The sequence below is a fragment of the Corythoichthys intestinalis genome, chromosome 15, assembly GCF_030265065.1.
Source record: "Corythoichthys intestinalis isolate RoL2023-P3 chromosome 15, ASM3026506v1, whole genome shotgun sequence".
NCBI classification, from domain to species: Eukaryota; Metazoa; Chordata; class Actinopteri; order Syngnathiformes; family Syngnathidae; genus Corythoichthys; species Corythoichthys intestinalis.
In genome coordinates, this window is record NC_080409.1 from 26,882,661 (window position 1) to 26,900,163 (window position 17,503).

General features: G+C 39.4%; 2 protein-coding genes across 3 annotated transcripts; both read right to left on the bottom strand.

The window, feature by feature from the left end:
• Window positions 1-972: 972 nt before the first annotated feature.
• On the bottom strand, window positions 973-7,451 carry cenpo (centromere protein O). Its single transcript, XM_057859937.1, has 6 exons — window positions 7,299-7,451; window positions 6,986-7,137; window positions 4,304-4,451; window positions 3,484-3,755; window positions 2,626-2,785; window positions 973-1,936 (listed from the first exon to the last, which is right to left on the bottom strand). The coding sequence occupies exons 1-6, from the start codon at window positions 7,312-7,314 to the stop codon at window positions 1,827-1,829; spliced, it is 858 nt and encodes a 285-aa protein (XP_057715920.1). The 5' UTR covers window positions 7,315-7,451; the 3' UTR covers window positions 973-1,826.
• Window positions 7,452-10,246: 2,795 nt separating this feature from the next.
• LOC130931476 (ankyrin repeat domain-containing protein 66) lies at window positions 10,247-12,697 on the bottom strand. 2 transcript variants are annotated; one of them, XM_057860317.1, is made up of 3 exons: window positions 12,072-12,697; window positions 11,804-11,965; window positions 10,247-10,538 (listed from the first exon to the last, which is right to left on the bottom strand). In XM_057860317.1, exons 1-3 carry the CDS (start codon window positions 12,208-12,210, stop codon window positions 10,417-10,419), a joined length of 423 nt encoding a protein of 140 aa, XP_057716300.1. In that variant the 5' UTR covers window positions 12,211-12,697; the 3' UTR covers window positions 10,247-10,416. The 2 variants fall into 2 exon arrangements, with proteins under 2 accessions (XP_057716300.1, XP_057716299.1); XM_057860316.1 differs by having other exon boundaries at window positions 11,737-11,965.
• Between the last annotated feature and the right edge of the window lie 4,806 nt (window positions 12,698-17,503).

Consider the following 17,503-nt stretch of genomic DNA (forward strand, 5'->3'; position numbering starts at 1 on the left):
AAGATAATGTTCCTGTTGCTTGTTATTATTGACCTATTTCATCATCAACTGAGGACACATTTATGAATACAAAGCATTTTTCCCAACATGATGCTGGAACTTTGGTTTGGTGCTGTTCCAGTGAGACTTACAAAGATGACTTCTGAAGAAAACAAAAATTTCCTCAGTCCTTGATGATATGGGGCTGCATGTCAGGCAAAGGCACTGGGGAGATGGCTGTGGTTAAATCTTCAATAAATGCACAAGTTTACATTGAAATTTTAGACAGCTTTCTTATTCCTTCAATTGAAAATATGTCCGTCATTTTCCAAGATGACAATGCATCATGCCACAGAGCTAAAACTGTTAGAGCATTCCTTGGAGAAAAACTCATCCAGTCAATGCCATGGCCTGCAAATAGCCCAGATCTCAACACAATTAAAAACCAGTGGTGGAAATTGAAAAAAAATGGTCCACAGCAAGGCTCCGACCTGCAAGGATGATCTGGCAACTGCAATGAAAGAGAGTTGGCACCAAATTGATGAAGGATACTCATCAAGCCCATGCCTCAGAGACTGCAAGTTGTCATAAAAGCCAGAGGTGGCGCAACTGAATACTAGAAATGTGTTGTTTCTCGTGATTCCATATTTTTTTCCTCAGAATGGAGTGATTCCATATATTTCCCTGCACTTGCTCTATAAAAGTAACATTTACTGACCACCACAATGTTTTCTTTTAGTGTTTCTGAATGCTAAAGAGGTGCACTTTTGAACTAATTCATTATTTTTTCAAGCTTTTTAGCAGAGTTTGTTCTACATGTTAAAATGTCTGAATGCTCGTCCGAGACTGGCGATTCCATACGTTTTGCTATGGGTTGTATGTAGCAAATTATGCTTAGTCAATTTTGTCAATTCTTTTATGTGCATGTAGGCCCACACAAATACTGTATACGACTTGTTTCATTCTTGACTAATACTTCCAATATATTTCCATGTCTAGACTTTTAATACAAGGTTTTTACATTTCTACAGAAAAAAAAAATCACACACAAAAAAAGATAGTTTTAACTAGCGCTTCAAAAATGTTTGCACTTCTATTATATTGAAAGACGGGCATATATTTTTGCTAATGTTTGTATTTTTTACTTATACTTTTTCTACAAAAGCAGTGACATGAAAATTTGTCCATGCAACAATACTGGACAATGAAGGCCTCTTGAAACACAATCTAGTAATACGTGTGTAGCTGCACCATTAAAGACAAGACCAAACACAATAGGTAGCATATATTAAATTACAGTGAGAAAGCCATAGGAGAAAACAGCCTCAGTCGGAGAACACACAAAACAAACACATCAACAGTAATATTTCTTAAGGGCAAATGGAGCAAAAAGTTGTCCATCTGAGAGTATTGAACCGAAAATACCAACAAGAGCTTCGTGTCAAGCTGGACCTGCTGGAGACAGAGTTTAGGTACAAGAGGCGAATGCTGCAACAACGACAACACTGGCTCCAAAGTGAACGCCAGCGGGTGGGGGCGGTGAAGGCCTGCGAGCCCAAAGCCACGGTTGGTATCGCCATGAAGGAAATAGTCTGCCGCCTGGACACGGAGTTCCCGAGGTCTATGTCTGCCACCCCGCCGAGCAGCAGAGGAAGCCTACGGAGGAGTTTGTCTTTCGTGCGGGTGAAGAGCATCGCTGCCATCGACGCCATTTCGGAAAGGGAAGCAGAGAGGCGACAGCGGGAAGCCCAGGAGCAAGCTGAGAAGGTGAGGTTACTCGAGAGGGAGAGGTTGCACAGGAAGGTGATAGAATTCATCCAGGGACTCCAGGAAAGGAAGGAGAAAACTTAACCAATGTGTGACATGGTCTTCATGGTGTCTAACACTCTGTGAACTGGCATCTCCATAAGAAGCTTCAGGTTGTTTTTCCACTCTGGTGACTCTGGAATCTTCTCATCTTAAAAAAAAATTAAACACATAATGGATTAATAATTTCTAATAACAGCTGCAATACCCTGGATTTTAATCACTGATTGAGAATATCAATCTGTCAAAATGAGTCACTTTTCTAATGGATTTCTTCAAGTCATTTTGATGCAATTTGTGAGTTTGGGACATTATTAAAGTCCACTTTTAAGAACAGCCGCAGCTGCAAGAAAGTGTTGTGCAACACATTTCAAACAAGATTTTTTTTCACAATTTAGAAGCAAAAAAGATTAACTTTGAACACTGTAATAAATGAATGAAAATCAGAACCAGAACCTCACTCAACTTTCTTCAATATCAACTGTTTAACTCGCAACCATTATTTCTTAAATGAAAACTGCCGCCTGCACCCTAGATCCCATTCCCTCTGGTCTAATAAAAGACTGTCTCCCCGTCATCTCCTCACTTATCACAGACATCATTAATATCTCCAGCCTCTCTGGTTCTGTCCCCCAAATTCTCAAACTGGCTGCTATCACACCCATAATAAAGAAAACTGGTCTAGACCCAGATATCCCGAGCAATTACCACTCCATCTCCAATCTCCCTTTTCTGTCAAAAATTCTGGAAAGGTAGGAGGGTTAAAATGGAGACAATATTAGGGTACTTTGCAAATGTTTTAAATTTAAGGGAATCAAAGTCTCCTGTAAGTAAACCCACCTTCACAATCAAAGTGGACCTCTGTGGGCAGACATCTGGTGTGGTCCATGTATTTGAGTGTGCAAAGCAGCTCTGCCTTCTTTCCGGGAATCCTGAGCATGAGCACCAACAAGGAACATAGCATGTTGCTCTCCATCACTACTGCCCACGGATGGAGTTCCTAAGTAAATAAGGCCACACTTCCGTTACGGCATTCTCGATGGACATACATGTTAAGATATACTGTAGGAGAAGACCCATTTTTCCTAACTCATTGTCTGTCATTGACGGCGACAGAAGTCCAATCCACTTGTTCTGTGGGGCTGGCAGCAATCATTCCATACAACTTTGAGGTCCTCCTCTTAATTATTTACTTATCAATTCAATTAGCCACATTGGCTCGGGACCGAGCGGATATGCCCGTTGCGGTGAAGGTGATGTGGTGGCAAGTTGCTCTGGCAACACCAAACTCATCACAGGATTGATGCGCCGGGATTTCAAACATATACTTGTGAATTCAATGCCAAATCAATCACAACATTGATTCACACACTGGGATGTCAATTATTCCCTCAGAAAATTGCTACTTCCTTTCTACTAGTCTTTTGTTCTTATTGCCTCCTTAAAAAAGCGGAGGGGAAAAAACAGTAAATGAAATTGAAGTGAATTATATTTTTAGGCTAGACCTACTGTATGTACCAATAAAAAGGGTTAGGGTTTAGAGTTAGGTAACCCTATGAATTTACTCAAACCCTAACCCGTGTCTCATTGACACGCTATGGTACTGATTCATCAATATTACGGCAGTGTAAAAGCGCAGTTCACTGGCCTCTTGTGAAAAGGTACTGCAATTTTGCAATGTTTCTAAGAAAGGGTTACCTTAACAAGGCTCAGCTGCTGTCTGCGACCTACAAAGGCATTAAGGTGCATGCTGAGCTCGTCCAGGAATCCCCTGAGGTCGTCCCGTATGTCGGCCTGCCTGGCAAGGTCGCTCAGCGCAATGAACGGCGGCACGTTGTGGCGAATGATCTTCAGCGTTGGCTTCACTTTCAACTCCAGGTTGTACGTGTCAAGGTAAACTCCGTTATAAGCTGTTGTCAGAGTCACACACACGCAGTCTCTACTTTGAGTTTCGATGATGTCGTAGCCACCTGACGAAAAAGACCATCAAGTAATGGTACTAACACAATTTACAGTAATAGTCATTTTCAGAAAGCACCGCCAGTGTATCCAAATAATCATTTTGTCGATGTATTTAGCAACTTTTCCAACTCTTCAGGCAACTAGTTTTATAAAAAGGAATCAGTGAAGTAAATTCCTGCTAGGAAATGAACAAAAAAAGCTAAATCATTTTCATATTGGAGGGAGAAAATGGTAGAATATACAGTACATATAGTGTATATAACCTTTATAGGATAAGTGACCATTTTTGTTTATTTACCCGAAAAATTATACCTAAGACATAAAAAGAGAAAACGATGTGAAGCCTCCCGATTCAGAGCCTAGCGATAGCTGATGTACAGCTCAACAATCGATGTATCTCTAGGTTACTCAAGGATTTTGAATCAATTAAGGAGTTTGCTATCAAAAGGCTTGTATTTTTGTCAGAACAGATATGTCAAATCGTGTTTTTTTTTTTTGTCACAACTCTAGTTAAGGCCTTATTGTCAAGCCTATGTAGTAAGTAGTGGAAGCATACCAATGATGTGATGAGCATGCAGAAGCTCTTTCAGCTGCATCTGCCTGGCCAACAACTTCAGAAGTTGTTCGTTCTCGCTGTCGTTAACCCCAGTTTCTTCTTCTTCTGTGCACTGATTGATCTGTCGTTCCTTGCGTTTTACAATGTCCTGAGGAGGAACATCATTGACAATGACATTTAGAAACTTATCATCTCACATCATCTAAATGCGTCAAAATAGTTTTTATATAAGACACACTGGCCCATAAAACAAATGTTTTCACATTGTATTATGGGATATTTATATCAAAAGATATGCAGCTCATGAGCCTGTAAAAATCCATAAATTATTTTTTCATGAATCCAATAAATTTTCCGTGAAATAGTTTGATACCCTAAACTGAAACCCTACCCTAAGTTGAAACCCTAACAGAGGTTTAAAACCCTAACCTTGGTTTTAAAGCCTATTTTAGAATCGTAACCCTCGTTTGAAACCCTAATTTTAAACTCAAACATGGGTTTTAAATCCTAGTTTGAAACCAGAAGCAATTGCAATAAGACTGCAAGGAAAGCTCAGCTTCCCCCAAAGTGTCAAAAAAATAAGTGAGCAAATGTATACCGCTGTGTGTACATGTCAATGACTAAATATGCACTGCAACGCTCTCAACTTTCAGAATTAGCTTATCACCGGTAACGATGCAGCTTTTCATTGATTCGCGCAGCTTCACAATCCTTTAAAATGTGCTTCTCCAGAGTTGAGAGGACATTGCCCCACTACAGTGAAACGAGACGAGTCATTGGCTAAAGGCTAGGTTTGTCAAATCCATCGGACACGCTGCGTCACTTTCATAATCACCCAAGCAACACGTGCTTTGTTAAAAACGACTGGCGAAAAATATCTTTCTGGCGGTTTTTTTTCTATTAAGCTGCTTGTGTTTGGAGACCTGACTTCTGGCACTCTAGTTTCTTTCTCTACCAAACAGCGGGTGCCGCCGAGCCCCTTTATTGTAAGCTTGAGAACGATAAACCGATACGACCGGATATCCGGGTTTACAGGTGAGAGATACAGATGTATCAATAGTAAAGTTACCATTCGACAGTAATTAGCCATTAAATATTCAATGAACCGATAGTAAAGATAGAATTCAGCTATCGCGAGCACAAGAATCGGCTTCCAATGCCTAGCTCAATGCATTGCTTAATATTTTACTTCACATGCTGCGCTTGTGTCATTCACCACACAGCGCACTTGGATCGAGACCGCACGCATGATATAATATGGACAAGCACTACTCACAGTCGTGGTTGCCTCAACTTCCCATGCATTTCGGCAGAACCGCTACTAGTCGCAGTCATGACCCGAGGCGACACGGGCGTGTCATAACAACGCGAGAGCTAACGAAACCACTGTAACACACGCTCCGTAGCATTTTCTTCACAGCCCAAAACGAAACTAGTAGTGGCAACGAAGCAACATGCTAAAACAATGGACAGTGTGATCACAGACGCCAGCGACATGCAGCGATTGATTTTCAACGCACCCAGGAAAACAAAAGTCGGACTTTGAAGTGATGAAGGCAGCCAGATCTGTTCGCATGGGACAGAGCTTGTGTGAAGTGTGGAGCGGTACAGAGATCGTGAGTTTTTAACCCTGAAAAATAACCCACTACAATAATGTAAAGGGTTTCCACGAAACTCAGTCAACTTAAACATGAACATGTGGATTAGTTGATCTTCAAGAAAAATCTGCCCTTCAAAAAGGATATGGACAGTGATGAGGAATAAAAAATTAGGAAGCACAGGCATAAGTGAATGACTTTGCTGTGTATTAGGTTAAAGTAATGATTATTGACCTGTCTAAAATGCCATGTTTTTATTCCCCCAATTATACCAGTCGTAAAGCATAATATATTTATTTATTTATGATAACACTAACAGGTTTCTTTTTTTTCTAGAGCTGCTGCCTATAATTAATATTTTTTTGTAAGATGTTTACGTTGAAAGTTTGCACTTAAATTACTTACCTCTTGTGTTAAAAACACCAGGAAATACAGTAATTGAATTACTGCACTTTATTGTTGTCTGTCACTGGAGTTTTATTTTATTATCAATCCCATCCAACAAAATGCCGGTCATATAGTAAGCCTTTTTTTTTTTTTTTTTCATAAACAAAATAAATAAAATATAACATTGGTATGAAATTTTGTTGTGTAATTTTGCTATATTAGACATGTGGTATTTTCATATGTTTAAAATACTGTACAAACACACACAACAAATATTTACAATCGTATCGTTTTCACTCTATCGAACCGTATTGTTTTTACACTGTATCGAATCGTATCGAAACGCTCGGCCTTAAAAATGCATCGTTTTTTAATCGAATCGTAACCTGTGTATCTAGATACATATCGAATCGGCTTCATGCCAGAGATTCCTAACCCTACTTTATTGTCACAAAGCTTTAACAGGTGGATACGCTTTGAGTTTCCCTTCATTGAAAGACCAGCATCCGCTACCGTTTGAAACCCTAACTGAAACACTAACCCTAGTGTTAAATCCTTCTTTGCAACCCTAACGCTAGTTTGAAACCTTATTGAGCCCAGTTGATCGCCGTAAATTGCAGCCACTGAGCCAAGTTAATGTCATCATTGCTATTTATTTGTAATTCAATTGGATCGATATAAGGAACCCCTATCTAACCTTGAGTGTATGGATCTCTGCCTTGAGTCGGTCCCTCTGTGCGGTCAGCGCCTCCACGCGAGCCTGCAGCTCCTCCACGCGACTCCGCTGCAGAGGTTGTACTTTGCGGCCAATCGCCCATTGTTCCAGCGCGCTCAGGTGACTTAAAACACCTGTGGACCACAGTTTGTACACTTCTAACCTGTGATAGAACATGGCACGTGTATACGACTTTTGGATGGGATCTCTTTGAGTATTAGCATACACTAAGGTGGAAACGACCGTTTAAGTAAGTAAACGGATGAAGCTATGACTCCACACGGGTGAGCGTTACCTTTCGTTGACTCCATGTTGGGAGGGAGTTTGTTTCTTTATTTTGTCAAAGAAATATTTGCATCGTTTATCTGGCTTTTAGTGGCCAAGGTTTAAAATTGGCGGCTGTCCGCTCAACACCAATGTAAGTTCCACCCACCAAAATCTTCATCATGTTGACTGAAAGTTGACAACCAGTGCTTCAGTTGCATTACCGCCACCTACTGGACTTGAATAGGTATAGCCTTTTTTTTTTTCCTCCTTTTTTTTTTTTTTTATTAAATAAATCTACTCAAATTAGAAGAACACTTCGAAATGGGGGTCCACCTTTCAGAAATAGAAACAATGGACGCCCCCCTCGCGCCCAAAGTCGTACAGGCAGAACAAAAAAAGGGGCATCCCCAAAACTCCTAAAATGCATAGAAATGTATTTATATATATGGCGGAAAACAGAAGACTGAAAAAGCAGTTTCTGCTCTTGCACCCCTCTTTAAAATAAACTATTTTAAGCCAAAAGAAATGTTGTGTTTGATAGAACAATATGTCTTTATGCGGCAATAGCAGATTCATGGCGCATTAAGCCCCAAACTATTTTTAATTTGTGCGTTTTACCCTGGAAACCCATTTAGACGTCGCACAACCGCTTGTTTCAACCCAGCCATAAAATGAAGGTAATTATATTAAAATTTTCTGTCATTCTTAGCTTAGAATCATTGATTGATGTCTAATATTTTGTTTGAAAAAAATGACTCAAAAAATTATTCACTCGCATATTCTAAACTTTTAAACAAATTACGTCAAAATGAAAAAAATGGTGTCTGTAAAAAAAGTCATGGATATCTACCACATAACTATCACTTAATTGTATTTTTTGCTACCGTTGCATTTTCTCCGATATGTTAAATAATCGATCCAAACAAAGAAAAATTGAAAAAAAAAAAAAAGTTTAAAAGGGTAAATATATGAAGATAATCTCGACCACTCCTTGATGTCTGTGGTATCTGCATCGCGACCCTTATTGTATTACCATGTTTCACCCATAAAATCCCACCCAAATCCAGCTATGGCTATTCACATCTGTGTCATGATACAGTGATACATGCTATATGGAGTTTTTGGACCGAAACAACGTACTGTAAATACGCGATAATATCTCGTTAAAGTCATGGCGTCTTTAGTTCTGCTCTTTCATGCTCTCATCGGCAGATAGGGTTTTGCCGTTTCATTTTTTATTTTTTTAAATGCCCTCCTGTTCAAAATGTTTCTTCCCCCAGAAAATTTATATTTTAAGCTTACCATGGAGTGTCACACATGCATATCGGAGAATTTTGAAAGTTGGCCAAATTAGAGGTCTCAGAGCGGAACTTTAAGTCACCTGAGTGTTTTCCGCCATATTCCATATTGATTCAATACTGAATGCAAATTTTAATTACCAATTCGGAACGATTCCTTATTTCAAGGGATGGGTGGCAAGCCTACTTCGAGCACATACAAGATCCAAATGGGAGGATTATCTTGAATATATTTCCTGATAATAAGTAGGCTATGTATTAGTAACAAAATTACCCCACATGATTTGAAAGATATGAAAATGATCATCCAATACACAGACACACCAAAAATGAAAGTAATAAGATGCAGCAGACTAGTCGAATTTTGCAGAAATGTCATTGTAGAAACTCAAAATAATTCTCAGTAGTCTGTGTTGCTCCTTTTGTCCCAATACAGTATCAGCGGCCTTAACCTGGAAAACCATTCCTGTTTTGAGGGCCGTGTCATTAGCCGCTCCTTTTGCACTGTTGGAACTGTCCGCAGTTCCTACAACCTTTTGGGGGACAATGACATAATTTTGCGTGTTTGCATATGTAGGAACTAGGGACCAGGAACTCAAGTTCCGAGAACCATTTTATTGTTGCCCCTCTGACACACCTGTTGATTTCAATAATAACAAGCAACTGAAACTGATCAACAACCCCTTCTGCTACGTAACTGACCAGATCAATATACCAGATGTTTGATTGATAGTTTGCGATACTCTGACTAAAAAGTGTTCTTTTTTTTTGCAGTATATAAGTATATACTGTATAACCTCTTGACATCTATTGTACATCAGGGCAGTTCGCTAAATATTACATAGTCAATAAGGCATGTATGTCTGCTTTAAAACTTCTTTACATACAATTACATACAGAATTTTCAGGTTAAGACATGCCTCAATAGGAAAATATTGCCTCTTGTGAACAAATTTCAAGATGAAAGCAAAAATACAGTATGGCTGGTACTTACAGCTTCCAGAATTGACTGAACGTAACATACTTATAGCTGCTCTGCCATTGGCTATTGCCTAGCATTCCTGGCATCCAGTTGGCTAAGAGGGACCTCTACTGTCTGTGTATGTGTGTATCCCAGCATCCTCTTCATTTGCCCCTCGTGCTCTGACAGCTGTACATCAGTGTATTAACCTTGATTCTTGGTTTTTTACATTATGCACAACTCAGATTTTATGTTTATTGTGCAATAATATCAATTGTAACATGTATGTTACATATTTTGATGCATTTTAAGGCATTATAAAATATGTCTGAATTTCGGGGGGCTTGGAAGGATTAGGCTATTTAAATGGAAAACACGTCTCACATAATTTTCAAGGTAAGAAACTACTTCAAGAACCAATTAATTTTGAAAGGTGCCACTGTACTTTGAAATAGCAATAAATTGCTCAGTTATCAACCTCTTTTCAAACAGCTGGTTTTGTGGAGAGATGTGTCAGAGATGCAGTAAATGTGTGTGTGTAAGGGTGATCAAATATAGAATTTTAAAACAAAAAATGAGACAACTTGAATTAGAAAAAAAAAAACTAAAGGCTTGTATGACTTGGTGACAATAATGTTTTATTATTACTTATTTATTATTATTATTATTATTTTATTTTATTGTTTTTTTTACAAACAAAGATCCTCACAGATGGTTTTAGGAAGCTTTATATCATACTGCGTTTAACTTTCCTAACAAATAAAATGGCAAAATCTTAATTTCCGTCCAATTTATTTTTTAATTGGTCATGTTTTTAGGAAATACTTTGTCTTTTTAAGGGTCACAGATTTGCATGACTTGAAAAGTCCAGGACAGACTACTTTAAATCACCCTATTCTCCCCTTCAGATCGTTGTTTGCTTTGTTCTTCCCATTCTTGGTCAGTGTCATCCACCAAGAGTTCTTTCTCGGCCATTTTTTTTCGGTATGCCTGCTCCTCCATCTCTGCCCTGCAACCACAATAAAATATAAAAATGAGACCATTTCTGGATTCCAGTGTAAAAAAAGAATACCGTAATTTTCTGACTATAAGCCACTACTTTTTTCCCTGATTTTGAATCCTGCGGCTTATAGTCCAGTGTGGCTTGTTTATTGGGTTACCGGTAATAGGTAACACTTTATTTGACAGCGTTGTCATAAGGTTGGGGCCAAATTATGACATGACACGATCATGGGCATTAATGAATGCTTATGACCGATGTCATTTAGTGTCATCTGCCAAATTATGTCACCAACTCCATTTACATCATGTCACGTCATAACTATGATGGTCTTATGACAGTCTTATGACGCCGCTGTCAAATAAAGTGTTACCAAATACCATGACTAATAAAAAATTAAACAACTGGAACAGTAACTAAAGAAATAATATGCACAGAGCATGAATTTGAATTGTTATTTACATCTGTATCGTTGCAATACATGCTAGGAGGCATGTTGGACAACAAGTATTTACAACAGGTGGCATCAGAGGTTGACTGTCTCCACCAAGGGAGCAGTGATGGCCAAATGAAGCTTCTTGAAACAATGAAGCTTTGCAGCCAGTTGGTTCAAAGCTTCATGGTGGTTCATTTGGTCTTATGACAGTCTTATGATGCTGCTGTCAAATAAAGTGTTACCGGTTATCTTTTGGTGTAAATATCCCATAATACAGTGAGGACAGTTGCGTTTTATAGTCCATTGTGGCTTATCTATGAACAAATGCACTTTTCGTGTCAAATTTGGTGGGTGGCGGCTTATACTCAGGTGCGCCTTATAGTCCGAAGATTACAGTACTTAGCTCACCGAACACAATCGGGGTCAACATTAACTCTTTAGCTGCCAATGACAGCGCTGGATGTCCAATCCATTTTGACTGAAGGCTGCTGGCAATCATTCAAAACATGCTAATTCACTTTCAGTCCTCCAAAATTAAACGAATTGGACATCGATCACCGTCAGTGGCTGACAATGAGTAAAAACACTGTGTCACAGGCCAAAATGTTCCGGGAAAACCAAGTTTTTAGTTATTATTAAAAGCAACTAATTTTAGAAAAATGAAATGGTGTAACTCAATATTTGAAAAGAAACTTAAATATTAAATTCAAATGCGAGCCAGCGTACCACACTATGAGAACCACTGATTTATTCAGAAATTCCATGGCTCACTTCTTAAGGAATGTCACACATTCATGGTGTCCGTAGATTTGGGCAATGCGTGCTGGTGTGTCTCCACCTGAATCCTTTTTGTCCAGGGGAGCGTGGAAAGAGTGCAGCAACCTCAGGACCGCCAGGGAACCGGCCTCTGCGGCAAAGTGGGCCGCAGTCCTGCCCAGTTCAGTCCTTAAGCAGGATCGGGCACCGTGATCGATGAGAAGTCTTGCTGTTTCCACGTCTCCTATATGGGCGGAGTTGTAAAATGTCAGTGTTTGTAGGAAGGACCGTACAACTCAGAAGAGAACACAAAACACACACAGTAGATGTTAAAATACAGAAAATGTCACCTTTGGCTGCAGCCCAGTGCAGAGGAGTCTTGTTGCCCCAGTCCACGTCTCGCTGATTGGGGTCGCATTTCTTACACCTTAGAATCTCCTGGACCAGGTCATAATCACCAGCTGCAACCGCCTGGTGTAACTCTGACATGCTGTTTGAACTGGCTGCCTGGCAACTTTGGTCAACAGGATACACTCACATATGCACCTACAAACATGAGTGCACACACCCCTTCCTAATTCCCACAGCAATGGTGCCACCTTCTGGAAGACTTGAGAGGCATGTTGGGAACATATAACGAGACGTTATAGGTTATTGTCAAACCATATTGACAAGTTTCCGAGGTACTTCCGCTTTACTTCCTTATATCTGCAAGCAACTTCCGTTTTAGAATTTCTCCATTCAAAACAACAGCGGAACTGGAGTAACATTACTCATCAAAATCCCTCGAAGACAATTTGGAAATACCTCATCCATCTGCCATCATCACAACAGGGGAGGACATGTTCATGAAGGCAGATGTGGAGCCAAGCTCGTGCCACCACAAGAACCGGGTGTTTTTGTAGCCATGTTGTCGCGGTGTTTTGGAAGGTATCCCTGCATTTTCATGTGTCCGGTGCTCAAAAAATACGAAAGCTAAAACCTTGCGCATGAAACGACTTGTTGCCTTTGATATCGTTATTCCCATGATGATTGCAATTACGATGATCTTTAATATTATTTACTACAACTACTGTATCTGCTGCTAGCCTGTTGCTATTCAGTACGTGTAGATGGAACAATTATGTCAACGCATAAAAGCAAGTGTGACAAGTTTTTTGTTCGTTTATAGATGGAAAACTGTGTTAGGCAAGGGAAGATGAGTTGATGTGCCTCACTTACTGTACGTTGATGGACATATATCGAGACTACATGCGTTCATGCGGCCGAGAGGCTAGGGCTGGAGTCGGGGACTCGCCGACCATCAGGTTGATCCCGAGATTCGACTACAAGCTTTTTAACTGCAGCAACTTTAAGATACGCTATTGTAGCTTGAATTACCGAGGACAGCGGCATAAAGGCTGCCTTAATGCTGCCGTGGGTCTGCATAATGTCGGCTCAAAGTTTGAAGAGGCTCTCAAGTCGCTCCGGAGCTCTGCTGACTGATATCACATTCTCGTATGCTATTTTTTCTGATAATTTTATAAATTGTGTAAATTTATTAACCTGTTTTGCACATGCACCGATCGTTTAAAGGGTATGTAGTGCCCTGGGAAAATTTTAATATTCCATCATTTATCCATAAACGCATGCCTTTTGTATTCATATCATGCCACTTCGTGTAATTACACATAAGAAAATGAGAGAAATTTGGCTCGATTGTCAAGCTAAAACGACCGGCGCTCGAGATCTGGCAGATTGTGTGCGTGACGTCACGACAAGTGAAGAGAGTGCCACCGGCCACTAGGGGGGCAGCGCCAGTCTGCATCAATCGAATTCCTTCTAGTAAGGGGAGAATTAGGGGTGTTTTGAGCTGTTTACGCTGATGCATTGTGTTCGTCCTGCACATATTCCAGGTTCCTTCATGAAGAAACACCCCTCTTTGTCAATAAAAGAGAATTCAGAATTGACAGTGAGGGGTGTTTCTTCAACAAGAAAAAGGCTCAGTGCTTTAATACTGAATGGCGGCGATGATGGCAGACAATTTCGTTTCTAGTTTCAGCGACGAATCCGACGTAGAAGGATGTAACGAATGTTCATCTAATGGTGACGAGGAGATTTACGAAGCTTTAATCGGTGTTTTAGGTTAACAATTTGAGCCCAAACGAACGCCAATGCAGCGTAATGAAACGGTCATTGAGGGGAGCAATGACACTGATGAAACATCGGCAGCAGATCGTGTGGGAAACACCAATGATTTGTTTTGCATTTCTTTTTGTGAAGCTGATACACCGTGACTGCAAAATAAAGGAATGCATAGAATAATTATCATTTATTGCGCTATCATAGCTTTTCGCTCCGCCAACAGACACAAATATGAATGGGATCAGAGGATTTGTTCTATATATTTTACGAACGATAATGTATACATGTGTCCAGTCCTGTATCCAATGCGTGACGTTTTTTTATTATAAAAGAGTACTCACTCTGGCCATTTCGAGCTTGGCTGCTCCCCTCCTTTGCTTAGCCTTAGCCTCCTTTGCTAGTCATCATCCTCTTTCTTGATATCTTGGGACATTTAGGTCGCTGCGTGTGTATGGTCGGCACCGCATCTCCTTTGAGCAGCAATCTTTTAGCAAAATCCGATTTCACTTGTCCATAGTTCAAGAAGCTTTCAGGTGGAAAATGCGCACCACAGAAAAGCGTGCCGGAGGCTGTGTCTAGAAAATTAGCCCTCTTTGCACGGACGAACTTTACCCATCGTCTGCGTAGTCCAGCTTTTTTTTTCGCGTTCGGGAACTCATGGATACTATATTCCGATAAATAACTATTTGTACACCACATAGCACAGCAGTTTTGAACCATTTTTGAGATGTTTTCGTCAAACAAACCCCAACGCTACTCTCTCGTCATTAAAAAACAATGGCACCTGGCTCCGCCTCGACTGTCAATCACTTGTCGTGACGTCACCGCCCCATTCGGCTGTTTCCGGAACTCTTTCGAGAATGATCGTCATTTTCGATCTATTTTCGATAACTGCTTATTAATGTGATTGACTTTTTTGTTAACTTTATCAATATTTGTTATCTTGGCACATAACGGTTCTGTTGATGTCTCACACCCCCTTTGCCGCTACATACCCTTTAAAATATGCTATCCAAATGTTTTTTATTGCAATCAATACCTGCAATAAAAAAGAATGACATACTAGTTTTGTTTATATATACACTTGTACATACCTTGTAGTATTCCTTTGTAACAAAATCCGTGTCAGCCCTTTTACATTCGGCAAATGTAATATAATGTGTAATTTCCTCTCAGTTTGGTCACACAAGTGGCCGGCGTATCAATCTATACCTCATGTCAACACAGGCTGACAGGTTGTTATAATTTTGTCCAAGAATGATCAATGAAGTGATAAGAACAATCATACAATCGTCATCTACGTCGTGCTGAATCCATTTTTGGAGATTCCAGGGGTTTCTCTGGCTTGATTTTGCCGTTTTAACTTTGTCAACCCACTGCTGACTTCAACCGCAACTCATGAGCAGAAACTTTCCAAGATGGCGCCGCCCGTATTTCGCTCAGGAAACTTGTCTATTAACTTAAAGTGGGCGAGATTACTGTTTGTAACAAAAAATTTAGTTGTATAACCATAAGGGGAAATTTGAAGATACAGTATTACTTCACATCACTTTGGAAAGTCTAGAGTCAGACTTGAGTCTAAGTAGAGGCAGTGAAGGCGTTAAATTTATTATTCGCATTAGCAAATAATATATATAAACATTAAATGCGTATCTTAACCCTTTATAAGGCAAGTGACTAATTTTAGTAATTTGAAAAAAAGTGACATTAACTTCATGAAGACCTGGCCACAATACTTAACATTTGATATACAAGTATTGCCTACATAACCCAAAATATTATATCCACTTACAGAATGTGGATGCCAGGTCTCATTTATAATTATTCTTTTTTTTAATCGTCATTAATGATGTTTCCCCCTTGTTTTATATACTTTATTAATACATTAGTTAGAATTTAAAAATAATTTAGGTAAAATTAAAAACAAAAAAAAGGTAATTAAAAAACAATTCACTCTGGTTATAACCCCCAATAATGGTGTTGCACTTGTATAGCGCCTTTCCACCTTTTAAGGCCCTCAAAGCGCTTAACACAGTCTCTCTCAATTTACACTCTAGATTTTTTTTTTTTCTTCAAACCTAACCCCCTGGAAAACAAAATCGTTGGCCTTTTTATATATCGGACAATACGTCAATATAGTAATTATCACGACAGGCCTAGTTGAGGCCTTGAAACAGCCAAAACGTTATCATCACATTATTTTTTAAAGAGTAATGAAACCAAGTGCCGACAAAATAATCCTACATGGTAATTAGTCCAAATGACTACAAACTACCGTAATTTCCCGAATATAAGGCGCACCCGTGTATAATGCGCATCCCAAATTTACTTGTAAAATCTAGGGAAAATTATTGTACCCGTGTATAACGCGCACCCTAATTTTAGCATCAATAAATAGAAGAATACAAGAAAACAGAGCTAGTGTACAGATACATAAATGGCGTTTTACTGACTGGTGAAACACAGCACAAGCAGAGCACATTGGTAGTTTCAAACATTACTGTAAACTGACAATATGTACAGTAATAATATGATCTGACTTCTTCAACTTACAAGACTCCAGGAGAAAACAAAACAGATGTGACTTTTCTTTTAAAGGCTGCTGTATAACTTGCTTGTTTCATCATGATGAATTAATGTTTCTTCCATGGATCAATACGGTAAAATAAAAGTGGTGATTTAGGTCGGAAATCAGAAGAGCGCATCGCTGTTGACTAGAATGTAACAATAGGAACTATTGTTATTTGGATTTGAGTTTCCCAAAGGACAGATATAGTTGACGGACACAGAAAGTCTGTGTTGTGTTACGTTTGTTATGGTCCGAGTTGCAGAGCTGCAATAAACGTTGACTCAAATGAGTTCAAGAAACTTAATTCTGTGCTTTATGAAGACTGAAAAAAGCTGAATTTAACACGGACGAAATCATTCGACCAATCAGAGTGAAGTATTACCGTGTAGCAAGTTATAACAGAATTCACCGGTGGAACTTATGTTGGAACGTTGTATAGACCCTACTCACATGACGTCACAACCACGCCCCCGCACCATATTGTCCGTCAACTCGTCGTTGTTGATGCATTACCGCTACGTAAATTCCTCCTATTATGGCGTGTTTTTCTGCTCGTTAACATTAATAATCAAAATGGTGAAGGCGTGTGTGGCGGTCGGTTGCAATAACAGAGAAGATAGACGGAGAGACTTGAGATTCTACCGTATTCCGAGAGACCCGGAGAGGAGAGCGAGATGGACTGCTGCAATTCGACGAGAAAACTGGGCTCCAAACGATTACCACAGATTATGTAGTAGTCATTTTATATCTGGTAAGATGCATTTAACATATAGAGGGTTTTGGGCTTACAACCACAATTAAGATCATTGCTAGGCTAATCGCCGACAACATACACTCAGACGTTGTGAATGAACTACCTGAAATATATATAATTATAAGGGGATAATAAGCCAGTTGTCATACAATTAATTTACAATTTCACTATTGAGGTCAAAAGCCAAAAAATAAATTCAACTGGGGACAATCAGGAGTAGTGCTATCGCACTTCATATTTATTACATATTATATATGTATGTAGTGAGAGTGCTATCACTAAACCATATAAACATTAAAAGCCCTAGCTCCATTGACAAATAACATGAAATACAT

What these genes read in the sequence shown, in the direction of transcription:
- cenpo (XM_057859937.1), bottom strand. An exon ending in AGCAGCTGAGCCTTGTTAAG is followed by an intron (nt 2,786 to 3,483) that starts GTAACCCTTTCT and finishes TTATTTACTTAG; the next exon opens with GAACTCCATCCGTGGGCAGT. An exon ending in GGTCCACTTTGATTGTGAAG is followed by an intron (nt 1,937 to 2,625) that starts GTGGGTTTACTT and finishes TTTTTTTTTAAG; the next exon opens with ATGAGAAGATTCCAGAGTCA.
- LOC130931476 (XM_057860316.1), bottom strand. Translation starts at nt 12,210, where the DNA reads ATGTCAGAGTTACACCAGGCGGTTGCAGCTGGTGATTATGACCTGGTC. An exon ending in GCACTGGGCTGCAGCCAAAG is followed by an intron (nt 11,966 to 12,071) that starts GTGACATTTTCT and finishes CCGCCCATATAG; the next exon opens with GAGACGTGGAAACAGCAAGA. An exon ending in TGTGTGACATTCCTTAAGAA is followed by an intron (nt 10,539 to 11,736) that starts GTGAGCCATGGA and finishes TTGTGGTTGCAG; the next exon opens with GGCAGAGATGGAGGAGCAGG.